General features: G+C 45.5%; 1 protein-coding gene across 3 annotated transcripts in view; it reads left to right on the forward strand.

The window, feature by feature from the left end:
• MAPKAP1 (MAPK associated protein 1) overlaps positions 1-26,344 on the forward strand; it is an 84,373-nt gene that overhangs the window by 43,032 nt on the left and 14,997 nt on the right. For 2 of the 3 annotated variants that reach the window (XM_032131148.1, XM_032131149.1), the window contains exons 7-9: positions 4,804-4,913; positions 20,218-20,325; positions 25,038-25,178. In XM_032131148.1, coding sequence (XP_031987039.1) covers positions 4,804-4,913; positions 20,218-20,325; positions 25,038-25,178 — 359 coding nt within the window. The remainder of the gene's footprint in view (positions 1-4,803; positions 4,914-20,217; positions 20,326-25,037; positions 25,179-26,344) is intronic. The other variant, XM_032131151.1, reaches the window with a different exon arrangement.

The raw sequence follows: 26,344 nt of genomic DNA on the forward strand, positions 1-26,344 counted from the left end.
TTTCGATATTGTACTTAAATTGCTTTGACTATTATATACAAATTTTCAAAGCAGCACCTCTGCCATACCCGATAGTTTAAGGTTTGAAACCCTTTTAAAATACCAGACTTGCATCGTGCATTTGCAAATTCAATTCAAAGCCCCAAAATGTGCTTTTTCTTGGACTCAGCAGCACTCCCCAAAAGGCCTGTTCCTGGTTTGTACATGGGGGTGGGTAATCTGCAAAGTACATTTTAGAATATTCACATAAAATTTAAGACAGTTAATGTGGGTGCAAAATTAAGAATGTGTCTCCCAGGAGAGTGGAGAGGGAGGGGTGGACCCCAAGAAGGGCGTCAGAAGACCTGAGAGAGGTCTAAGGGCTGTTACAGTGGTGTCAAAATGCAGCCAGTTAAACTCAATAGTGCACAGAGCTGTGCAAGGCCAACCTGAGATGCACAAAAGCAAGACATTTAGGCTCAGAATAAAAATTGTGGCTGACATTAGTTAGTCCAGTTCCTATCACTGTGCACTTTATCTTAAAAATTACCCGGCTTAAGGAAAGTCCATTGCATCAGCTGGGATTCTGAGTCTTAACTCTGACTTTGTGCTGATCAAGTGGAAATTGCTATTAGTCACTCCCAGGCACTTCCAGCCATGCCAGCTGGTTATGCAGTGAGCTTTAAGTGCTATAAATTCCACTTCTGGAAAGTAAATTCCACTTCTGTGTTAAAAACAAAAATTAAAAATATTTCAAATTGCTTCAGATTGGAAAGGAGCTTTTCAAAGAGTTCTCTTCTCATTCAGAACAGAAACCTTTTGTCCTTCCAGTGTAGGTTGTTTCATTTTGTGGCAAAAGGGGGTACCCTGCCTGTTCCCATGGCACCTCAGCACCATGAGGTGAGCCTGCCGGAGCTTCTGCCTCTGCTGTTGTTTCCTTTTCCCTCTCCTGAACCTTGCCACCCTGGCTCCGGCGCCGAGGCTGTAAAAGAAGATGGAAAGCCAAGTTACCGCAGAATGATCACTATCATTAACATTCACGGGTGGTTCACTTATCATTCCTGACTGCACAGACATGGCAGCCGTTATGAAACATCCACAGGTGTAGCACGATGATACATATTACATTGTGCCACAATGGATTTATGTATTCTGTAACAAAAGAAAAGTGTAATGAAAAAATACAGAAGGTAATCCTTTATTCCTCCACTGCACAATTTATCAGTAATGCCTGTGGATGATAAGTGCCAGGGATTTCCTTTGCTTGATTTAACCTTGTCACCCAGGTATGTTTTTGCAAAATGACAGAAAATACAAGCTAAGGAATTTCTTTGGCTTCCAATTTGCCAGCAGCAGTTTTAATTGATTGACCAGCATCTGCTTGTCTGTCCCTATTTTCAGTGTGTTGACTTAAAGGTATCACACCTTAGCAGAGTGAGGTAAAACACATTGTTTGTAATTGCAATTAAGGATGTGCTGGGATTGGGCTGAGTGAGGACAGTCCATGGCCATGGCCAGTGCAGAGCAAGCTGGGGAGTGGTGAGGTGAGGTGGGTGTGTGTTTCTCCAGCACAGCCTCCTGTGCTGTGGTCTCACAAGGCGGGGGTGTGGTGCATTGGTGGTGTTCCAGATGATCCAGTGCTGAGCGCGGCGCCAGGACACCCTGGCAGCACGTCCAGTGACAGGATGAGGAGCAATGGCCTTAAACTAAACCACAAGAAGTTCCACCTCAGCATGAGGAAGACCTTCTTTCCATGGAGGGTGGCAGAATACTGGAACAGCTGCCCAGGGAGGGTGTGGAGTTCCCTTCTCTGGAGACATCCCAGACCCACCTGGACACGTTCCTGTGTCCCCTGCTCCGGGTGACCCTGCCTGGGCAGGGGAGTGGATGGGATGATCTCCAGAGGTCCCTTCCAACCCCAGCTAGTCTGTGATTCTACGGGGCTTCTCCTCTGGGCACAGACTCTGGGCTCTGACTCGCTGGCGTGGCCCCAGGATGACGGCAGGAGCTCTTTGGTCTGGGCTTAAATCCACCCGTGGCTCGGATGTGTGGCGTTGCCGAGTGCTGAGATGTTGTACTGAGGTTCTGTGGTGCCTTGTGAGGGGAAACCAGTGCTGAGCGAGCCAGGGCAGGGGAAGGGAGAGGCTGGACCAGGATGGGGTTTCGGCCCCTCTGGCTCTGCTCCAGAGCAAATAGCCAAGAGTTTACAAAAGCGGGGTGCACTCTGCGTTTCACTGCTCCTGCCAAGGACTCACTCACGGTTCGCACACTAAATATAGTAAACCACAGAGGGTTTCTTATTTTGCTTTGATCAGTAAAATAAACTTTTAAAGATTGTTCTGGGATGAGAGCCAGCTTCTGAGGCAAAGAATGGTCGTGGCTCAGGCAGGGGTTAGTAATGGAGTGTCAGGGAAATCAGTCTGACAGTTCTCAGGCCAGCTACTCAATGGAAAGAATCGGCCGAGCCGAGATGGCCCGGAACACGAGCGGGATCACAGCAGCCTGTGCTCTTTAGCAGCTGAAGTGTCAGGAACTGAAAGAGAATCTTCCATTTTTGGGTCGTTCCTGATCCATGGGGGTGTGAGGAGGCCGAGCTGGGGCCATCTGCTGATGGCCACTCCATGCCCAGTGGGAAGAGGGCTGCAGGCCCTCCTTTGTTTGGGTTTAAAAAAAAGCATTTTGTACTAAGGGGAGAATTATGACACCAGTTGTTTTGGCCATAGCAGGTTTTGGAAAACTTCTGTTGCCTTTGCAATTTCTTTTTTCCCTGGAGTATTTTAATTTATTTCCCTTTATTTATTTTATTATTTTGGTTGGAGTTTTCTGGAAACTTCCTGTAGGTATTGCAGAGCATTGTATGAATTACCTGGAGGCACCACGTGTTGTGATGGCCTGGTCCAGCATAGAGGGCTTTTCATGTAGCACTTCAATGACAAACCTTGTGTTGCTTAAATAAAAGCACAAAGGTAGTTTCCTTTTTGTAACTATAATTGTAGAATAGGTTTTTCACTTTAAAGAATCCACTGAATCTTGCTCAGCAGATCAGTTGGGACTGAAGCTGCGAGGCTTTTGGGAAGAGAGAGACTGGCCAGGGCACTGCTGGGCGAAGGGCAGGTGTTGTGTGGTACTCATGCAGGTCGTGGGGCTCCTCAGGAGCTTCAGGGGAAATTTGCTCCTCAGTGAAGTGCTTGGGAAGATCTCTACTCACTACAGGCATTAGCCAGAGCCTCTGAGCCCTGGGACTGTTCCCAGGACAGCAGTGTCACCTGCAGACGTGGTGGCACTCCCTCCCTCAGCTCTGCTCCTGCTGCACTGAACATGCGGCAGAAACAGAGGGAAAAGTAGATGCATGAAAAGGTTGGGAGTCTTTGGTTTGAAGATGAGTAAGATAGAGTTATAAATAATAAATGGTCTGGAGAACATAAATTTGGGGCTTTTAGGCAGTTTCATTTTGCCAAGAACAAAGGGAATTGAAAATGAAATTCAGATGAGACCAACGCACAACCGAGGAGAGGGAAACGGCATCTTACCCCCCTGGGGGGGACATCTGCTGAGCCCAGGCTTGGCTGCTGGCCCCAAGAGCATGAGTGGCCTGCAGGACACCAGGCTGTGACCAGCATGTGCCCAGGCAGGGGGTTCCTGGCCCCCGTGTCACGCTGCAGTCGGTGCCCTGAGCACGGCAGTGAGTGGTGAGGGCTCAAAGGTATCGTTCCTCCATCCTGGCTGTGTCACGGCGTGGGCTGGGGATGCCTTGTCTGATGTGACCTGAGCTCCAACCTCTAGTCCCAGCATTTGTGTTTCAAAGTGACATGTAATATGGGTTTGTTTTTCAGGATGTACTTGTGTTGCTTGGATTGCTTTCGCCTGCCAGTTGCTTTTAAAAATATTCCAGCTGTGATGTTCTTATAGAGCTGTACTCCCTGATTAAAATTCCTGGTTGCCAGATACAAAGCTCCTCCTCCTGCCCAAATAGCTTTGCAAACCAGTTTTTTCCATGCAGAGCAATCTCTCCGGTGGGAGCCTTCAGCTCTCGGATTTCCCTGGAACTGTCTGCAGTGACATCTACTGACACGAGCCGAGACTGACTGCGAGGGCTAAGGGGCAGAATTTACTGATATGCTCATTCAGTGTCTCTTCTATTATATTGCCATCTTCTCTGCTTCCCCAGGGGTGCCCCTCTCAGTGTTTGGCAGCAGTACCCCCACAGCTGTCCCTTTGCTCTTTGCAGTCCTTCCCCCTATGTGGCCTCTCCCATGGGTGATGGCCAGGACAAGGACCCACTGCCTTGGATCTTTCTGGGACATTTTGTGCCATTGTGTTCACAAAACCATGTCCAAAGAAACCGTGTTAGGTTTGAAATAATGCATTGAAATAATACCTCGATGGTGCTGCAAAGCTGCTGCCACTGAGGGGTGTTCTGCCTCTTCTCCCTAATGGTTTGTTATATGTGGGACACGGATGAAAATGCCACTGCAAGCTGCTTGCCTGTTGTGTGCTGTAAAACACCCCACAGACACGAGCTGAGGAGATGAGGAGCCCCCCAGGTACACTGGCTCACTTTTCTAATGCTGAACATCAAGTGATCAAAAATAACAGTATATTAGGAAAATCCATACATCCCTTGCCTTGAATCTCAATCCATTTTGGCTGGTTTTGTCTCTGCCTTGCTAAGGCAGTTTGCTTGGTTTCTCCTTTTAACTTCCCTTTACAGCCCAACTTCGTTAACCGCGTGCCTAACGAGTGCTTTGCTTGAAGCTAACGAGGACTGCGGGGAGCTGCCGGTGATGATTGTTTTGTAAAACTGCATGTGCATCTGTCTTGCAGAAATGCTGCTCATGGATTCTCACTTATTCAGGTGGACAGTATGAAGGTCACCATGAAGGATATCTTACAAAAGGCCTTAAAGAGAAGGAAGGGATCACAGAGAGGCTCAGGTGGGTTATTTATCGTATTTTCTAGAGGGCAGGGTGTTTTCTCCATGAGTATATATTATATCTCTTTTTACCTGTTGTGAATGTTGCTCAGGTTTTGGGGGGGTTGTGCCCCAGCCCCACTCACAGCAGTTCTGTGCACAGGTCTGTGTTCTCCACGCTGGCACAAAGCTGACAGTGCAGGAGCTGCATAATGTTTGCTGCAGAGCAGTATATCCATTCCTGCAAATATTTATTTATGATAACAAAGCCATTTGCATTCAAGACCAGTTCATGGTAATTTGGGATGATGGGTAGAAGTACAGCAAGTCCAGCCCATGATAGAGTTTGTATGTATACTTTTAATTTATGTAAGAAAATTATGCTTAGCGTGATTTTAAATAATTTCAAGGATTCATTGTTACTTGTAGTGAAAAAGAAAAATTTACTTTCTGCATTATTATCAAAGTAGTGCTGTTGTAGTTAAGACATATGAACACTTAAAAAAGGAAAATGTACAGTACTTGTATTTCTATTTTAAACAATGTTTTTCTGGGGGGTAGATGTGCATTCACATATATGTTAGTGTATATATTTCAAAAGTATAAGGCTGAGAGATCTTTCCAGCAACAAGAAATAATTACTGAGAGAAATTGCACTGAGTCTTGTCACGCAACAAAGGAACTTTAATATAAACCCATCTATATAGTGGGAAAGATAAGGATCTTGTCTTTGTAAATGAATGAAACCTCCTTATACACTCTCAGTTTTAACTATGGGAAAAGAAAATAAACCCTGTTCTCTTTAGAAAAAGTAGTTCAGTGCAGTTTTTAAATGCGTGTATAATCTGTCATGGATTTAATTAGCTATCTTCAGATGAGAGCTGAAGTTTTAATAAAAGTTAGAAGAGATAACACAGTGAAGGACACGGATGAGCTGTCTCAAGGCCATATTCCAAGGGAACGATAAGAGCTGTAAAAAATGGCAGAGAAGAGCAATTGAATGGAGCAATGAAAATCTGATTCTCGTAAAAAAAAAAAAGGGGGGGGGTGGAGAGGAGCAGTGCTGGAGGGGTGGAGAGGAGCCCCGCCAGTCTGCAGCAATTTGGAGGGTGGCCAGGAGCCATCGCTCACCCTCGGCTGCGGCGCCTCCGTCCAGATGTGCCAACGGCACGTCCCGGCCCTTGCCAGCTGACTGCGCCGTGTGATAACCAGCTCTCTGGATGCCCATCACTGGCCGCAGAGATAGAATTAAATGATGATGATCTTCCCACAAGTTGGGAGAGGAAACAATGCATATAAATCTTGATTTCATCTCAGCGTGAGAAGTCTTTATCCATCATCACTCATAATGAACAAGTCGTTAGCAGCGATGAATGGTGTTGGGGTTTTTTCAAACACCTCTTTTGTTCACTTTTTGGGTGACTTTTATTTATTTCCTGGGGTCAGATTTCCCTTCCCTGAAGGGAGGCTGCTAAAAGATTCACTTAGCTCAGTCTTTAAATTGCTTCCCCCCTTCGTGTAACAGATGTTTTATTCTTTGTCCATTTGAAATTTGATTCTGCTTTGACTTTGTTACTTTTCCTCAGTAGTTTAGAAAAGGGATGGATATGGCATTTGTCCCTTGAGCTAAAATGTTCACTTGGCCCTCCTGCTCAGAACCCTTTTCAGGAACAGGGTATGTAGGCATGTATATGTCATTTGGTGTGGGGGATAACTATATAGGAAATCATTTCAATTTACTTTTTATTAATTATCCGTGTGATATCGCACCTCTCTGAGAGATCACCAGCACCCCTGCTGTGCATATAATCATAGTGGAAATCACGACTACAAACCTTTTGGTTACTTACAGGCATGTTTACATGGGAACATGTAATTGGATTTCTTGGAATACTTAGTGTTTGCAGGTTTTGGTTGCACTTGTGTCCAGGCATGGCCAGAATTCCTGCAGCTGTAAGCTCCATGCATTGGGGTCACTGCAAGCAGAGTGCTCGCTCTGGGGAAGCTTCCTGCTAGAATTCCCAAATTACTGTGTTCCATAAATGAAATCCTTATTTTTTAACTGCTGATAAGAACCCACAGTGCATTCTTGGGATTGTCCTGTAATGCTGGCACGTGGCTGAAGCAATTTCTCAGATCAGGTATTTGTGTATTGAATTGGTAAATCAGAATTTTTTATTAACATTAATTTAGCGTATCTAAACCTTTCCTTTTTCCCAGTTACATCCCTCTCCCAAAATGTGGTTTATCAGGCTCTAGGGGGTGGGAGGGCTTAGGAAGCTCTTGCTGTCATCTTTAAAGCAGCAGCAATTGTAGCTGTGTGCACAGAGGGGACCCTCTGGATCCGGACAGGCCGTGCCAGTCCCCATCTGCCACGGGCTGGGAATGCTGCTGAGGGCAGGGGGAACTCAGGGTGCCACCACAGTGGGCACAGGGAGAGTGGAGCAGGAATAGGAAAAGATTTTGCCATCATTCCTCACCTACCACCAGATCCTTCGTCACTGGAGAGGATGTGCCTCTCACTGTCACTGGGAGATGCAGGGATAAGTGGAGTTGCAGATCAGACCATTAGCACAGCACGGGCCTGGGCCAGGGTGGTTCAGGTCATTATTAACCAGTGGATTAGGATGTCAAAGTTCTGAATAAAATATAAGACATAATTTAGGAGAAGCATTTCTCCTCATTCAGCAATGTTTCTAAATGGTCTGGTTTTTAAAAAGTCATTACCAAAAATAGACTGAACGTGTTTATTTAAAGTTTTTGGAATATTTTAATAAAACTGAGATGCCCGTGAGCTTTTCTGCCTGTCTTCAATGGGCCTCCAGATCAGCCTTTTCAGGACAAATGAATTTTTCACATTACAGCTTATGCTGTTCTCAAGTACTGGTAGAAGCAGTTGCTTTCTGCCCTGTTTCCACCACTGATTTATAGGACATTTTTCGAACTGGTCCTAAATTGATAGGAAAATGCAAACCTAGGTTGGCTACTTTGGGTGAGGAAAATTTGAGGAATTCCTGTGGGACAGTTGGGAAGGGTTTGTTCAGCATGACCAGGGCTGAAACACCAGACTAGTTTTCTCTAAATACTTTATTCAGCCAGTAAAGATTGTTACAGCAAGATACTGGTCAGTAGGAGACAGAAGTGGGCTACAACCTTTGCTTCATAGAAAGAGGCCTGAAAAAACAGAAGCAATATTCTGACTGTGCCTAGCTCTATTTAGATAAAATTATTGCAAACTGTTCAAACTATTTCACCTTCCTTGCAATTCTTCTTTCTTAGTGTCTCAAGGCTTTTGACATATGAACTCTGACCATTTTAGAATAATATTTGAGTCAGTCAAGGGGAAATGCAGGTGGTGAAATAACTGGATGTATTGTAGCTGAGCGAGCCACGGCCTCGAGTCCTTTCCTAGAGGACGTGGTTGTCCTGCAGCAGGACGGTGGGACCTGGTGACCTGTCCCACCACAGGCACCCACAGGGGGTTAATGGGGATGCTGGATCATCTCGTGCCACGTGCCCATATAACCAACTGGGAGAAGTAAGTGGGAATGACTGCAAGTTAGGAAAAAGCCTGTAACAACCAGTCAGTGCTGTATACTGGAGAAGATAAATCTGCAGAGGAAATCGTTGAGGCAGATGTTTAATTAGTTGGAGCCAGGCTGGATAAATCAGGATAGGAGCTGTCTATGCAGATACGCCGGTGTGCCTTCCCTTCCTCTGGGCTGGTGTCACTGGCTTTGAAAACAAACTGTTCTTTTTGCTGAGGAAAGAAGCAGCAGAAAGAGTCATATAACCTCTCTCTTACTGTAATGGATTCCCCTGTGTACACTCATAAAATAGAAAATGTAATTGATGTTTTCTTATGGTAATGAAAACTAACGAAGTCGAATACTTTATCATCAATTTGTTTAACCTATTGCATGCTCAGCACCGTGTATTGCACAGGCATATTTCATGGGAGGGCTGGAAATGAAACACTGCAGTTGTGGGATGAGCTTCCAGGAGAGACTGGTCTAATCCAGGATGGACCACCTTGAGGGGGGCTCAGGGGCACTGCTCATGCAAGAGGGCTTTCTGAAAATAGCCCAAAAGGGAGAGAAAGAGCCCGAGGATGGGGGGATGCCCCAGCCACAGGGAGGAGAGCTGGAAGCTCCATCGGTGCCACAGGAACCTGGCTGGGCACAGCGCAGGCCTGGCACTGCTCAGGCACTGGGATAATGGCCCTTGGAGAATCCCAGGGTCCACAGGTAGTTTAAGGACTGTTTTGTATAATCCTGCTATGCCTACATCTCCTTGAGAGTGTTTCTTTGAGCACTTCAGCAGCCAATGGTGTAAATATAAAATCTCTCTGCAGTGTGGCAGATCTGCAGAAAAGAACTCACACGCTGGAGATTGGGAGCATAAGAACCTCCTGTTCTCTTTGAATTTATCAGTAAAAATGTCAGATACGGTGCTGTCTGGATTTTGAACAGCTCTAATAACCGAGTCCTGAAAAGCTGTTTTAGAAGGTGAGATTTGGGTGTTTTAGTACTTGGGATAATTCTGCTCCCCAGAGATCAGTAACAGTCTTAACATTAACTTCTGGAGCAGGTAGCTGTTAGGCATGCTTGAAAATCCCACCCTCGGGCCTGGCAGAGGAAGTTTTGTAGGTCATACAGATCATGTTGCAGAACTGTAAGACACCAGTACCCCTAGAACCAGATTTGCTTTGCTGTGAAATTATTTTCCTGCTCAGTCAGTCTGGTGTGTGTGTTTCTGCTGGTCTTACATTCACCAATACTCATGTGTTACCCCGTGAACATGTAAGAAATTTGGGTTGTGGTAGATGTGCATTTTAAATCCTGCCTTTTCAGGAGGGCTCAGTTGGACCAAGGCAGGCACAGTTCTTCCGAGCTGGAAGGCACAGCCTATGCTCCAATCCCATGGCTCAGCTGAGGCTGGGGCTGACAGCAGCCCACAGTGTGCAGCAGGCAAGGAGATCTTATCAGGCTTTTTATATCTGCACCAAAGCCTGCACTCAATATTCCCTATAAAATATGTTTGCATGGATTACGATTTTAAGAACATAAGAAAGACGATGACTTCATCCTTGATACTTCATGTATCTTGATGCCATGGTGATTCTCAAATTAAATATGTGCAGGAACTATATGTACACTTGGAAGTTATCTCCCTGCCTGTGAGCTGTCTCATTCCTGCTGCTCTTCAACAAACACATTCCCTGGGACGCCAGTTGCCTTTTCCTCCAGAGCTCGACTGAATGGACTATAAATACTAATGTAAAGTAAATAACAGTGCAGAGAGGATGTGTGCAGAGGCTTTGTTTTCAAACAAATTAAGCATCGATGTCAGTATATAAAAACCGATTGTTCTTAGAAGGAGATGGGAGGCAAAACTAAACAACATAAAATGCTGAAATGTTGGAATAATCCTGCCTGTTCCTGGTCCGTGTCAGCCTCTCTTCATCTGAAATTTCTAGTGAACAGAGAAGTCTCCTCTGATTAATCTTGTCTGATTTTAAGTAGAAATTCTTTGCAGGGTGAACATGCTACTGATTATTATTTAATAGCTGCCTCCGACTGCAAACATCCCCCGACCAGAAAGGCTCAGTCCTTTTAAGAACAAAATGCTCTACAAGTTTAATTGTTATAAACAAAACCTTCTGCCAACATTGCACAGACGTGACCTGTATTTTCCGTAGGTTAGAGGGAGAGTTATTAGCTCAGTGTTCTGTGAGTTTGGAGAAAGATTAATACTTTTTCGATAAATGAAAACAGCTGCTTTGCAATAACATTCAAGTCCCTAACAGCTGTCAACCAGTGCTTTTTGCATTCTTTAAAATGTGTAAAGTGACCAAAAATAGTCTAAAATAATCTTTCTGGTCTGTTTAAGTGTATTATTTCACTGCCACAGGAAGCTGAATAATAAGAAAAGAGAAAGATTCAAGAAATAGGGGTAGGGCTTAAAGATAAAAGTCTCCATATCATATTTTAGTCTCTACACCAGAATCAGAGGAATTACAGCTGCCAAGGCCGGGGAAAAGAGCCTATTCTGTCCCCAGGTACCTGGGAGCACAGTGTGTTACAGACTCAGGTTTTGTGCTGGTTGATCATTCCCATGTTTCAGATTTGTTCGCACAAAGTTTAAGTTACCCCTCAGAACCTGGAGACTCTCAGACGAAGAGTTCTGCTTGGGGCTCATCTTTGTTTGAGGAGCAGCTGAGGAGGAGAGATCTGAGTTGTGTTTTAAAATTCAGTTTCTGGCCTGTCAGTGTCAGCACCACATTTAATGTCAAATTTCATGTCTTAAATGTTCTAAAACAGCTGCTAGAGGAGCTGAGGGCCTTGCTGGGGCTTTCCTTCCTCATCCTACCTTGTTGGTGGGAGAGTAGGACAAAAAAATATCTGTAAAGGGAGGTGTGTGTGTATTTTGATTGCACATGTATGTATTTATTCATACATTTTAAAAAAGGAGAATTAAAAAGATAAAAGAAACTATGGAAAGTCACAGTCCTGTGATTAAAGCACTTTTAACAGATGAACTACAATTAGAATAAACTGTCATTAAAGTTTGATACTGTCATGGAATGATGGTAACTGAGGAGTTTAAATTTAAAAGTAAATATGTTCGAGTAGGCGATGCATATGTTTGCTCTGACTCTTTCTGGGATGGAAGCCCCAGCATCTGTGACAGTGAAAAGCCAATTAATTTGTATTTCCTTGTGTTCACACTCGTGCTTTTCTGCTTAATGGTAGTTGTGAGTTTCTCTGGCTCCGAGAGCTTTGTTTTGGATCATTACAGCATCCCTGCAGAGCCTGGTGCCCGGGTTATGAATGGCTTTACCTGGAAATATTTCAGCAGTCCTGGGTTTCCTTGCATTGAGCTGTTTCTGTCAGCAGGATTTGCATTACAGAGAGCACCGGTGTCTGCAGAGCCCCGGTCAGGTCCCTCTCGAGGCGCAGGTGGGACACAGCCCCGCTGTCCCCACACTGTCCCCCCGCTGTCCCCACGCTGTCCCCACGCTGTCCCCCCGCTGTCCCCACGCTGTCCCCACGCTGTCCCCCTGCGGTGCCCCCGCTGTCCCCACGCTGTCCCCACACTGTCCCCCCGCTGTCCCCACACTGTCCCCACGCTGTCCCCACGCTGTCCCCACACTGTCCCCACGCTGTCCCCCCGCTGTCCCTGCTGTGCTGGTGCCTCGCTGGGTCAGGAGCTGCCTGGCTCCTGTGGGTCAGGACCCTCTGCACCCTGTGCCAGCATTCCCAGAGCTGGCCTTGGCTCCACTCACCACTCCCAACCAGGAGCTGATCCAGGAAGGGGAAAAGCTGCTCACTGCTCGTTTTTGTAGGGTATTCCCCACAGCAGGACGGGTGAGCAGGGCAAGCGCCTCGGTGCACAGAGGGGTGATGGAACTGCTGGGAATGATTTCCTTCTGCCTCCAAACTGCAGCTCTGCTCTGCACAGGGATGATTTATTCCACACACTCTTTCTCCCCAGCCTGGTGACGCTGAGCAGACCCTGGTGTGCTGGGGGATGGGGATGTTGGTGTCCATGGAACAGCTTGTTGGGAGTGAAGGTTGTGAATAGTTGGTCAGAACAGCAGTGGCTAGTTAGCCCTGTGCCTTGGGCTGGTGGGGGGCTGGATATCAGCCTGGATGGGTGAGAAGAATTTTTTATGCCTGGCCTCTGAAATGAAAGTGAAATATTGAACAGAGTCTGTTTTGGAGCTGTTGGTATCAAATTCATGTGGCTACTGGTTCTTCTGGATTGGTAATAATGCTATAATTTATGTGACATTTTAAATGTGCAGCTCAGTGTTTGGGTGACTAAGATTTTTGTGTTTGTTTCACCCACTCTGATGAACAGAGACTGTGCTGGTACCTGGTACCTTCATGGGACCAGTTCCTCCCTGCTCTGTTTTCATGAACCCTCGAGTGCACCATGGTTGTGCTGCCCAAATCTGCAGAACAGTCACTGGTGTCTTCCTATCCAGGGAAGAGCACCTTGGTCACTTGATAATGCAGCGGTGGGAGAGCCCTCGTGCTGGTCTGTCAGGGATGCCCCTCTGGGCCGGGCCCCAGGACTCCCTTGGGGACGATTCTGGGCAGCAGCAGAGCGGCCCTGCCGGGGCAGCCGCTGCCCCCGCACCGCCTCCCGGAGCTGGGAGTTTAAAATAAAACCTGTATATTGGATTTCTGCTGTGGGTGCTTTACATTATAGATCAAGCAGGATGATTTTGTCTCAGCTTTATTTAGAGCTACATATTGCTAATGCAAAAAGGTATCAATTAAGTAAAACCCTTCTGTTGATGCTGTGCACAGCCCGGGTTGCTGCTGGCTGTGCTGCACATTTGCTGTTCCCCAGAAAAGCAATCCAGAAATGAAGTGTTTGTTTCTTTTTAAGGGGCTTTTGACTAAATTCTTTAATTTCACTGGCTGTCAAGGTAATGTTAAGTAAAATAGGTTTGAACTGCTGTAGTTTTTGTGTACTGGACTAGATGTCAGAAACCTTTGCCATCACTGGAAATTCTGTCACTCTGGATTTACTATCTGTTTCCCACAGCTGAATTCCTGAGCAGTGTGATTTAACACCTTGGCTCTCCATCAACCGGGCCTGGCATTTATTTGAATGCATTACACCACTGGTTTCCATAAACTATTTTACAATTGTTTCATATAAATGACTGTTTATTTCTACAAAAACCATCTGTATTTCTGTGGAGAGCGGCAGATAACTGTGTGTAAAATTCGGTAATGTCACAACAGTGCAAGTTAAGGAAAAACAGATTGGGCTAAAAAAAACCTTTCATGCTTGTGCATAATGTTAAAAGTTTGTTTTCACTATTTAAATATCTTTATTTATTAACCAGTATTTGCATTTGTAATGATAAAATCTTTATTCCACTTCAGAGGTGTTGAGGGGCTTTGGGGATTTTTAGCAGATAAACAGATTTAAGATGTCCTCGCAGCAGCAGGATTGGAGATGTAAACATTCTGCTCTGCAGCCAGTTCCTCTCGCACTGTTTACATATTTTCTGTTGTTTTATTGTCATTGCCAAGCACACAATGGAATCCTGCCCCTTCTGTCAAGTTCTAAGAAAACTCCCTCAGAAGGAGGCCGGAGCCCTCTCCCTGTTCCCGCTTTCTCTGCTCTCCGCAGTGGATTCATCCCGCTCCTCCCTCAGCCCTTTTCCTTTATGGTCCAGTGCTCATCCCCTGGCCCAGGGGCCGTGTCCAGCATCCATGGGAAGCCAGGGTTCCCCCAAGCCTCCCCAGGGGGACGAGGAGCTGCCTCGGTTTCCCTCCTCCCAGCCAGCACCCAAGGAGCCTCCACACTGAGCTATTTTAATTCCTCCATCTGCTGCCCATGTGCTGGCAGAGGGAACACTGGAATCCAGCAGTCTTACACTTAGCACGACTGATACTTTCTGACAGACTATTTGAAATGATAGAAATACATAAATCTCCTCTTTTTTATGACCTTGTAATAGCTGCAACATATTTCCAGCAAATATTTTCTATAGCAATAATAAAAAAGCGATAACAAAAAAATAAATATAAATATAGTTTAAACTCAAGCAGAATCGTGTTTTCAAAGCCCAGGGATGGAACAGCAAGGCAATAAATCACAAATCCTTGTGAAAGGAGGGACTTGAAATGGAAAGTCCCACAGACATCAGTGTTAAGTGTTTATCAACAGGGGGTTTTTGACTGCTCTCCTGTCTTCTGCCTGTGGATAGTGCTCAGGCACAGCTCAGTTCCCTTTTGCTTGTTCCCTCCTGCATAGCATCTCTCACCGTGGCTGTTTGGCTGTGGCTGCCTAACTGTCCACATTTCTGATTTTTTCTTTCTTATTTTCTGTGTTAATTTTTCTTTTCCTTTGTTATTTCCTTTGCCTAGAGCAGCTGTGGCTGCCCCACCCCTGGAAGTGTCCAAGGTTGAACAGGAGCAACCTGGGACATTGGAAGGTGTCCCTGCCATGGCAGGGGAAGGGACGAGCTTTAAGGTTCCTTTCTGCCCCGAACCGTTCTGTGATTCCGTGGTTCTTGCAAAGCCCTGCGAGCAGCAGCAGAGCCTGAGGTGTGCTGGAGGTCAGGAGTGGAGATGCTGCACCATGACCCGATGTTTGATGTGTTGCTGGCACCCGCTGCTCTCGGCTGTGGGTGGTGGCAGGGGTTTGTGGAAGGAGTTCAAGGACAGACCGGTTTGCCTGGGCTTTCTCACCAGCAAACAGTGAGACTGGAACGGGAACCCCTAGCAAGGAGCAAAATTAATGGATGACATGTGAGCAAATGCAACTCACAGGGGCAAACACAGGCATGGCTGTGGCAGAGCAGGCTCCAGCACTGTGAGCAGGCTGTGAGGGAGCCAGAGACCATCTGAATGGGATGGTGGGTTTTCCATGGCATGCTTAGATTTCCAAAAAAGATTTGACAAAGGCTCATAAAGCAATTAAGCTGTCACAGGATGAGAAGGAGGATCCTCACATGGATTAATAATTGATTAAAAGACAGGAAACAAAGAATAGGAATAATGGCCCTCAGTGATTAGTAACTAGGTTACTGGTGGAGCTCCAGTGGAACTGGTGGAACCTGCATTGTTCGTTAATGTGGGGCATGGAAAGGATGTGAATGCTGATGTGACAAAATGTGCTGTTGATACAAAAGAGGTAAGAATAGTGCAAATAAAAGCTGTCTGTGAAGCACTGCAGAGGTATCCACAGTGCTGAGTGACAGGACAATAAAATGAGAGAGGGAATTCAGTGTCAATGAGTACAAAATAATATACATGGTGAAAAGCAACTGTAACTATATGTGTACAATGATGGGCTCTAATTACCTTCCATCAGTCAGGAAAAGTATCCGGCGTCATCACGGGTAGTCCTCTGAACACTTCAGCTCCTTGTAGGAGCAGGCAGAAAGACAAATGGAACAACAGGAATTGGGTCCATAAATCCCTACATACCCACATCTTAATTGCTATATTTTGTCTCAAAAAAGAGAAATGAAGAGATGCAGAAAGGGATGAGTGTGGAAGTGGATCAGGCACGTGAAAAGAGGAGCCGATGCTGAGGAGGGTGGGGCTTTTCTAGTGTGGAAAAGGCACAACTGGGTACGAGAGGTGTCTGTGAAGTGCAGGTGGTGGGGACAGGGAGTTGGGAAGGGTTTATCCTGGTAGTTCAGGGACAGGAGCTGCTCACCCCAAACACTGGGGTGGCAATGGCTCATTGGAACAAAAGGAATTATTTTCCTCACACAGCGTAATAAATTCAGGAGGTAAATGTCATGGAAATGGGAAATTCAGAAGTGTTTTGGACAAAAGCATGGACTGTAAAGGGAGCAGAAACAGCTGACAGAAAGCACAGGTGAAACTGGGGTGTTGGTGAGAATTATGGGAGCTCTTGAAGGTGAAGAGAGGGATACACAGGGGTAGGGATGTGTTTTGTTGCAGAGACTAACTCTGTAAAATATAGGCTCAGTTTTCAACCATTTGGGGTTTTTTGTTGATACTGGTCTTTTTAGTTTAGGCTTGACAAGTCCACAAACATTAAATATTCTTTCTATAATCCTTATTTCACCCTAGTAACTAGTTTGGAGATGGAGAGGGGTTTGGTGGGGGTTTTGTTTAAAGCCTGGTTCCCTGTTGCAGTGTTAGTATTGTTTATTGTGCAGATTCACCCCTGACCGTGGCATTCTTCATTGCTGTTGAAAGTTAATGGGGGAAAAATTGCATTCCAAACATTTGAACCCATAGTAGCCATGGCTGAACTTAGTTGATCTCTGGTGATCGGTTCAATTTTGTTACGATTTTTAGCCATTAGGCTGGGGCTGAATGATGGTGATTTGGTTGAGGCCAAATGTCTGCAGAAAATTGGCTGTTTGATAAGAGCCCTGTTATCAGAGGGGGATACTTTCTCATTTACATTTAGATGAGTATTGATTATTTATTTACTCAGAGAAGTGAGATTCGTTCCCAATCTTATCTCTCTAGTCTCTGCTTGTCAGCAGAAAGAGAGAGAGAGCTCCTGACAGCAGCCCAAGATAACAGCACTTTGTAGTGGAGATAAAAGTTGGAATGGGCCTTTTTCTAGTCTTGACTGAAAGGATAAGTTTTAAAAATTAGAACTGATGGGTCATGCTTTCAAAAGCCCTTTCTGAAAGCTTTGCAGCTTAAATGGCAACAGAATTGGTTTGTTGGTATGCGGGTGGCCGTTCCCTCTGCAAGGGGGACGCTTAATTTGATTACAGGGTGGGATTCTTCCCAGGCACCTTTGTGTGCTCATGGGGAAGCTGTGGGTCTTGGGGTCTGCTGCCTTGTATTTAATTCCTGATGAACATTCCTGTCTCTAAAGGGGTGTCTTGAAATAGCCAAGTGGGTATTTGTGGGCAGAATCCATGGGGAGAGTGGTTCAGCAGGGATTTAGATGGAAGGGATGTGTGTGATGGAGGATCACCCACAGGAGGGGTGTGGAGCCCTGGGAGCTGCCATCAGCAGGAGAGCTTGGCTTGGGGCACTGGCCAGGACAGTCCATGCCGGGATTTTGAAGGTTTCTTTTACACTGAACATTTGCATGAGATTACAGAAATCTATAAAATCCATCTTTGGTATTGCCACTTGAAATTTTGTTGAAATTCACAGCGCAGGATTCCATTAGGAGACCATTAAATTATCCAATATTCCTACTACAGTGACATCATTTGAACTTGTGAGAGAAGCCTGGTAGTAAAACTCCTCCACAAACTCAGCCTAACGTTCTTCATCTGTTGGGAAGCAGAGGTCGTGTAAATGTGGACAGATATTTAAAGCGTAATTGAAGAGTAGATACTCTCTAAAAATCCATTCACACTTTTTTATTAATTTCTCTGTATTTTCTGTTTTTAAGGAGTTATCCATAGGGCAGCTTGACCTGGTTCCTGCTCTGGAGCTTTATTTCCCTGCTTTATTAGCAGAGTTAATACAGGCTTGACACAAACTGGGTAAAACAATTTACCTGATCATGGAATTCTCAAGCTGCTCCAGATAAAAACGATCCTTTGCCACTGGAGGGTGTGTTGAGGGGTGTGATCCCTGATGGCTCTCCACAGGGTTCAGCTGCATGGGGGCTGTTTCTGATATGGCTGATGCTGTTTTTGGGGTGGATCCAGCTGGTGGAATCGGATCCACACAGAGGGACGGTGAACCCTGCCTGCATTTAACCTTTCATCATGTCAGGGTTTGCCCCCATTGAGCAGGGGTTTGGGACCAGGTACCAACATCACACATGTTCAGATGGGAGCCAGCAGTTCCCCTGGATGCAGATTGGGAATCTCTGGGAGGTGCTTGGGATGAACAAAGCCATTGGGTTTTGCTGTCACTGGCCTGTTCTTAAACCTACACCAGATTTTAAATCCAAATTTATTTACTGCTTTGAGATTTGTTTCAATTCAGTATATTTTGCTTCTGCCTAACAAGCAGGCCTCTGTTTATTTAATTTATTTTAAATTTAAATTGTTAATCACATTTCCAGTAGCCGGGAGAGGAGCAGTGATGGTGCTGGATCTGTTTGCCTTTCTTTGTGCTGCACTGAGACGTCTCTGCCGCTTTTCGAGCGCGATTTGCGCTGCAGATGCTTTGGCAGCTCCACGTGCCATCACTGGGCAGGGTGGGAGCTGCTGGGGCTCCTCCTGTGTCCTGCAAAAAGCCTGGCACTGTATCTGCTCTGAGTGGCATTGGGAATACGAGGAGTCTGTAATGCTCCACTCGGGGAGGGAACGCGCCTGGGCCAAGCAGGGAGTGCTTCACGTGGCTTTGGGGAGATGGAATGAGAAGCTGTAATTGAAATTCTGCTGTAGTAAATTTAAAATTAATTGGCTAACAAATTCCATTCCTTAGGCATGCCATCGGAGGCTGAAAGACTTAATTTTTTAATATATTTTAAATATTTCATCATATATGCTCTTAATTCAAAGTCAGCAAACAGTCAGAAATCTTTTAAGTACTGGTGAAGAGGGAATAGATTTCGTTATTTCAGTTCCAGGTTTTTTGTTACTTTGAGACCTGGTTAAAGGTTTGAATCACTTAAGATCTTTTGGGTGTCTGTTTAGGTTATTTTACTGGATTATATGGAAAATACACAGCTGAGAACTTGGTGTGCACTTCAGCTCTCAAGTGTGAGCAGGAGTGGAGTCAGTGTGCTGCTGCAGGGTGGAGCAAGGACAGGAGGGCACTGGCCCCCACCAGCTCCTGCCCTTGGAAGGGGCTTTTCTTCGTCGGGGTCCCGCCTGGAGCTTGGTGCACTTCGGATCCCCCCCACCCAGCCAGGGCCTCTCCTGACCACTGTCAGGACAGCAGGGCTACAGCTGGCTCGTGGGGCTTCACCTGGAATTGGGTCAGTGGGTCCTGGTTTTGTTCCTGTTAAGGCATGTAGTTTAAAGATCCATTCAATGAAAAGATTTTTGTTTTAATGGCCTAGTTTTGTAAAAACAATTTTTCATACATTTTCTGTAGTTGTAAAACACCTTTTTAAGTGGTATTGTCCTTACTTCGGGGATTTGGCTGGGGAGAAAAGAAGTTGGCACCTGAACCTTCAAGATCTACTGTTAAAATGTGAAAATAATTCATTCAAAGCAGCAGTATCTGTCCCTCTGCGTGATGCAGCTCAGTGGTAATAGTGCACAGAACTCTGGAGAAAGCTAAAATCCACCTCTCGGTGACCTGCCTGCTCCATGCAGCCTGGAGCTGTGGCTGATGCCAGGCCCCCGTGGCACATGGTCCCAGCCCAGCCGGGGAAGCAGCGCCGGTCACTGCTGGCGCGTGAGAGCAGCTGAGCCCTGCCCGGCTGCACGTGTGGGTTTCACCACAAAATGCAGTTCATAAGGAAGGGCTGATTTCCTTCCCAGGTATTTCCCAGTGCTCTGTGCAGGTGAGAGGAATAGGCAGCAGGGAGCAAACACAGGGGGCTTCTCCACTCTGGAAAGATGCCCAGAAAATCCCCCCTGGGTGTACACCAAGGTCTGAGCAGGCATTTCCCACACCAGGCCATACTCCTGCCCCGTAGCATGGGCAGGGGGTTTGGTACAGGCTCATCTGGTGTAGGAACAACGTGGGAGTGTTGGACAGGGGTTTGTCAGGTCACACCGGGGACAGCTGAAGACAATGGGAATGTTTTGTTTCCTTCCACACCATCCTCCAGCTTCTGACAGGGCCCTTCCCTTTGGCAAGGGGCTTTGAGACATCGACACCCACCTGCTGTGCTCCTGGGCTGCAAGTAACCTCGTGTTAGTTGAACGTGCTAAGCCATCACTTTGTTAGAAAACAGATGATTTTACAAGTTACTTTATGTTTCAGGTCCTCAGTATCGGCTGGAGAAGCAGAGTGAACCTAATGTCCCAGTAGATTTAGACTGTACCTTGGAGAGCCAGAGCACTTTGGAATTCTGCCTTGTCCGGGAGAACAGTATGTTTCCCCTTTTCACTTTTGCTCTTGTAAACTGCTTAAACTCACATAAGTTATGTATTTTGGAACACAAGCTGTACTGTCTGGGCAAGTACATTTTGACGAGACTCTCTGTCCCGAGGCACTTCTCCCTGGTGCCAAAACAATATTCCAGAGGGAAATGATGGATTTCATACCTTTAGTAAATAGTCTGCATCCTGTTTATCACTTCATGATTAATCTTTTGCTGTTAAACTCTGCTCTGTAAAGTTAAGACCAACCCTGAAAAACACGAAATATGAACCTGTCTGTGTTGCAGACATTGCTCAGTGAGTCAAGGGGTTGGTCTGCAGGGTGTTGTGCCATGTCAATGTGGCTGTCAGAGGCACTGGGGTTTTCTAATACAATTTAAAGTAATTAGCCATGCAGAAATAACTAAAGCAGTTTGATGATTTTTGAAGTGCCAGACAAATAATCTTCTCTCCAGCTCTGCTCAAATATTTTTATTCCATTACTGTTTTAATGATCCTAATATTTATTTCCTGATTTATTTCTTCACATGAAACAATATGAAATTTTAAAAAAAGACATACAACACTGATTTGTGTTTGTTCCCCATGGCATTTTGGTCCATTCTTCATTCTTTACAACAGCTCTCAGTTTTGGTGTTCTTTCATTCCATTTTGTGTAAAAATGTTGATTGTACTAATGGTAAAACCGGTCAGTCCTGGTCTCAGCCAAGAACGCTGCACACAGCCATAGTAAGAGCCTGCTTCAGGTAGTGGAAGAGTTTTTTCTTTCTGTGCAAAGGTTAAACCTTTCAGTTGATGCTTTTTGGCCATAGCAACTGTACCTTATCCCAGAGTGGCAGCAGAGCATCTCTAAATCATTCCTGGCTCCAGCCTCTGCTCTGTTCAGGGAATAGCAGAAGTGAGACACAGCACCAGGAGCTCCCAGTGCTTCTGGGGCTGAGATTAACACCCACAGCTTGGGCTGCTGCTCTCCTTAGGGTGGGACTTGCTCCCAAAATATTCCTGGTGCTCCTGGTTCATTTCTTCATAAAATGGTTCTGAGAATCTGTAGGAGAGACCTTGGCCAGAGGGAGCAGGGGGGCTGTGCTGAGGAAATGGAGCAATTCTGACCTCACTAATCGAGTTGTGCTCTTCCACAAGCCAGAATTCCTCGACGTCTGCATCCCACCTATTACTTTTGTATCGATTTTTAATCTATGAAATGATGCACACTAGTCATACTTCCATGGGTTTTGCTTGTGATTTAAAATAACGTTTTTTTTTAACCTGGGCTCTGTAATTAAAAGAATACTGCAGATACTGCATTTTTAATGTATTTTCATCATCTGTGGAGGAATCCAGGCTGTGGCCTGTAGCTGTATATCCTGCAGGTGTTTGCTCTTGTGGGTGCCTGGGTTCAGGTTGCACCATTACTTAAAGAGTAAATCTGTTGGAAGTTTCTAAGTGGTGTATCAGGAGGCAGTCAGTCAGCTCTGCTCCAGGAGAGCCTCAGGAGCCTTGGCTCGAAGTAAATGTCAGTCACAGTGTTGTGGGGACACTTTTCCCTTCTCCTGAAGTCCTTGTGCTGCACTGCTCCCCTTCCCTCCCCACCAGGGCACACCAAAGCAAGCCCTGCTCCTCCACAGAGCACTGGAGAGGTGTGGGATGGATCCCTGAGGCCACCAGGTCCAAATTCCCCTAACTGGGGAGCACTGCTGCCCTCATTTAGCACAGCAATGGTGCCCATCTAGGAGCACGATCTGGAGCCCTGCTCGGGGGGGATTCCCATGGCAGGGTGATCCTGCACTGTCCCTGCTCGGGGCTGTGTGTTGGCCCTCCAGGACAGTACAGTTTGTGAGATCAGCCACAATTCCTGCCTTGTGCAGAACCTGGCTGCCCCTTGCACGGTCAGGAAGTGGATTTTGGGGTGCTTAGGAGCTATCTTTTGGCATGACATTAGAATAGAAATATTGACAGTTTTGCACTATTAATAAAATAATGGCTTGTCAATCCTATCATCAAACTGAAATACTCACTTTGTGCATTCTGTCTTGATTTGAAATACTTTTAGCTTTGATATGCCAGTCAGAAAAAACTCTGTTGTAACAGCTATTACTTGTAAATGTGCTCTTCATAGTCTCATAGTGATTTATAAATATATATCTGGATGATGCCAAGCATCTGCTGGGAGAAGAGCAGCCACATTCCTTTGGGCAAAGAGAAAGTTTATATTTCAGCGTATTAAATGAAACAAAAACTTTCCATTATTAAGAAATATGTATGGAGAAATCCCCTTTCCATCCAGCATTTACTAATAGCATTCAAGCTAATAAACTGCTTCCAGTGTGCAGAACTTTTAACTTGCACAAAGATTTATCTTTAAACTGAAAGCTGCACTTTGTAATGTGGAATGCCTTTATGTGTGGTAGCAAGCCGTTCATGGCTAATTTAGTTTTATTCTTGCCATCTTATTTCTGGAAAGTTCCTCTTTCTCATTTTATCATTAGATAGTAATTAGTATTCAAGGGAAATTGGTCTTAATATATTAAAATTGGTTTAGTGCCTTTAGACCTATAGCAAAGCCAATGTCTTATTGGAAAATGTAATTGGGGACTCTGTGTATGTAATTAATTGTATTGCAATTAAGAACTTTCATTAAGCAATATTCTAGTACATTAAAGTAATAAGGGACATTTTTGCAGTGCAGTTAACTTTGTATTTTGTTGTTTTATCGAGGAAATGCAGGTTCACTTGCTCTTGAATAGGCTGCATATGACATTTCAGTATTGTGGTATTCCTAATGTGTCATTTTTATCTGTCCCCCGCTGCTGGCAGGGGTCCCTGTCAGAGGAGGCTCCTGGTTTAGCTTCTGCCTTGTTTCCAGCTCATGGATCTGGTGCTGTTGTTCCATTGCTGTTGGTCTCATTTGAAAATCAGGATTTTCAGTGAGGAGGTTGGCCCGAGTGACCGATCTCACTCTGCTTCACAGGGATTCAGGCCTGTCCTGGGGGCCGTGTGGGCAGCCCAGGGTCCGCTGGAGGGGTCAGTTCTGCTGTGTCACGGCTCCTGTCCCAGCACAGGGTGCCATTGTGACCACACACTATGGGGACAGGGTTGTGGGGACATCCCACTGGTTTCCAGCACGGAGGAGGGCCCTGGCTGGCTCTCAGCAGCAGGGCAGCAGTGCCACTGCCATCCTCCTGCTTCCCTTCCAGGCACCGCCACACCACAGTCTCTCAAGATGTTTCTAAGTGCACCAAAAAGTTTGACATATCTCAGTGTATCTTTGGAGTAGTGCAGCATGAGGGTTTGACATGATACATTATGATAATCCATAGTATAGAGACATTAACACAGGGGTCTGTGACAAAATGCATTGTAATGTCTCGGAAGGAGCCATTACAATTTATCTTGTCATTCTGGAGCATGGAGTGGTTGCAGTGTTAAGATGGCTCTGCATAAATTCACATGGAGACTGTTTAATTTGATTTTTGGAATCCTTTCAAGTCGAATGGCACAGCCCCATTTGTAGCTTAACCCTTTGGTGTCCCCCTTCCCCAAAGGAAGGTCCGTGGTGCGTGGGGAGGGCAGCATTGGGAAAGCTGTGGTGAAAGCCTGTGACATGGGAATCTCCTGCTTTATGCTCTCCATGTGGTTTTGGACTCATTTAACAGCAGGTGCTCACGGTGGTGTAGTGTTGAGGCCACTCCAACAGTACAAGTCTGAAGCAAAATTAATACTGAAAAATCTAACAAGTTGGTAACTGCTTTGCTGGAGCTTTAAGATCTGTACTAAAACTCCATCATCTCATCTTCCCATTATTAAAATTTCAGCAAAATATAAAGTTTTCATTAATCTCCTGCAGCAAATTTAGTTCTCTGAACTGGCAGTTGGTTCAGCTTTTAGGACTACATTAGCCAAGATATTAAACAAAATGTGTCATTCCTCAGGATCTCCTGTAAGAAGCTAAATCAGTTTTCAAACATATTTATGCCACTTTATCTACCAGCATCTGAATGATCATTTCGAGCTGAGGTGCTTTATTAGCAGCTGGCATCGAAATTACTCTGTGCAATTATATATCACATTGTAGTAATGTTGAAATTGGTGTTAATCCAACGTCATAAAATGTAAAAAATCTTTAAAGTGTGTTATATTTTTTCAGTAATTGGCGTTTTGGCTTAATGAGTTGTTGCCTTTTATAAAGGCAGTACCTGCAGTGGTAATGAGAATACTAATCAGTAAATAAGTGCAGCTTCACATCAATGTGCCCAGGGTGCTGCCGGCACACGGGAGATCTCTGCTGGTGCTGGCATCAAGGGTGGCACCTCTGGGGACAGACACCTCTGGGCCCACCTCTGGGTGGACTTCTGGGCAACTCTGGCCCCCTCCCTGGGCTCCTTCCTGGGTGACAGGCAGTGGGTGCCCGGCAGGGTCCCCCCACTCAGCCCCTGGGATACCTGCGGTCCAGGGCTCCCTCGTGCTGCCCAGGAACCGGCCACTGGGATGGTGCGCTGCTCTTCCTGCGGCCACAAAGGTCTGTCATCGTGGCCTCAGTGCCTTAGTGACTGACCTGGGGTGGAGGATGGAATTTCCTCCTCCCAGAGACACTCCCTGAGCATTTAGGTTCCTCAGCCAGCTCCCCATGGCGGTACTGCCGCGCCGGCTGAGTGTGTGCCCTGTGCCAAACCTCTCCTTCAGGACTCTGGCCTTGTTTTGCAGGTTCAAGAGGAGAAGAGGTCTCGGAGGAGGATCCCCAGATCGATATTGCCACAGTCCAGGACATGCTCAGCAGCCACCATTACAAGTCCTTCAAAGTCAGCATGATCCACCGGCTGCGGTTCACCACGGATGTGCAGTTAGGTAAATCAATCCGTGCCGTGGCACGGAGCAGAAAGGAGCAGCTCAGACCTTTGGCTGTCACTAACAGCTGCCTGGCCATCTCAGGCCATTCTGAAGCAATCATTTTCACCTTGGTCCATTTTCTCGTGGAGCATTTGAAAGTGTTACTGGCATTTCAGCAGTTAAAAGTATTGCTTTCTGTTGAAAATACTTCAGTATTTTTATTATCCCCAATCAGTTGCACATGTTGCCTCTGAACGAAGGCCATTATTTAATGACCTCGTCTCTTTTTTTCAGTCTAGGCTTCCTAATGGAAAGCTTCTTGCCAACTGTTTTGTTATTTTTAAATGAGGCTTTGCAAAATTGGGAATTGCTGGGTTTTTCCTTTTCTGAGACTGAAAGATTTTTAACGACCTAGTGGAAATTTGAGGTGGAGCAAAATAAACGAGCATTCTCTAAAGGTTTTATATTGTCCTTATTGGCTCACTGAATGCTTTTGAAAACCCGAAGGCCAAGGGCTGACAGAATCCTGAATTATAAAAGCCCCATTACTGTTTTAAAATGATTGAATGGCTTTTTATCTTTGTGTTTAAATTGTGAAAATTTGATTAATGATGCATTGGTAGGTGACCTGTGACATTCCTGCAAATACTTCCATAAAGAAATGATTCAGCAGTAAGATATTAAGTGCCATAATGTTTGCAAAATACATTTATTCTGTAGAATTCAGTAGAATTGTTAAACTGTACCAACTCCTGCATTATTGTGACTACAGTCTCTTCATTCTTCCATCCTGAAGCACATGTAAGAATACATGTCTGTAAAATTCTCATGGAAGAGGCTTTTTTGGTTTATTTTGAGCTGTCTAGTTAAGGCAGGATTTATCTGCTGGTGCAGGAGCAGGGCAGTGCTGGGCATGTTCGCTGTGTTTGAGCAAACTCTCGGGGTGTGATAGTTTGCTTCCAGTGAAGTTTGACTCACTGTATCTGGGAAGTGTCAGAAATGAGAGCTTGAAAAGGTCATGACAGATCACTAAAGATAAATGGTTAAGGGAGAAGAGCTGTTAAATGAAACAAATGGCTTAACTTGTGCAGCAGTGGAGGAGCTGACCCTGCCCAGTGCTGTAAGGACCATAAAATTTCCCTTTTATAACAATCTGTGAACTTGCGTGATTTTGATGGCAGTGC

Source organism: Corvus moneduloides, chromosome 21 (genome assembly GCF_009650955.1).
Source record: "Corvus moneduloides isolate bCorMon1 chromosome 21, bCorMon1.pri, whole genome shotgun sequence".
NCBI classification, from domain to species: Eukaryota; Metazoa; Chordata; class Aves; order Passeriformes; family Corvidae; genus Corvus; species Corvus moneduloides.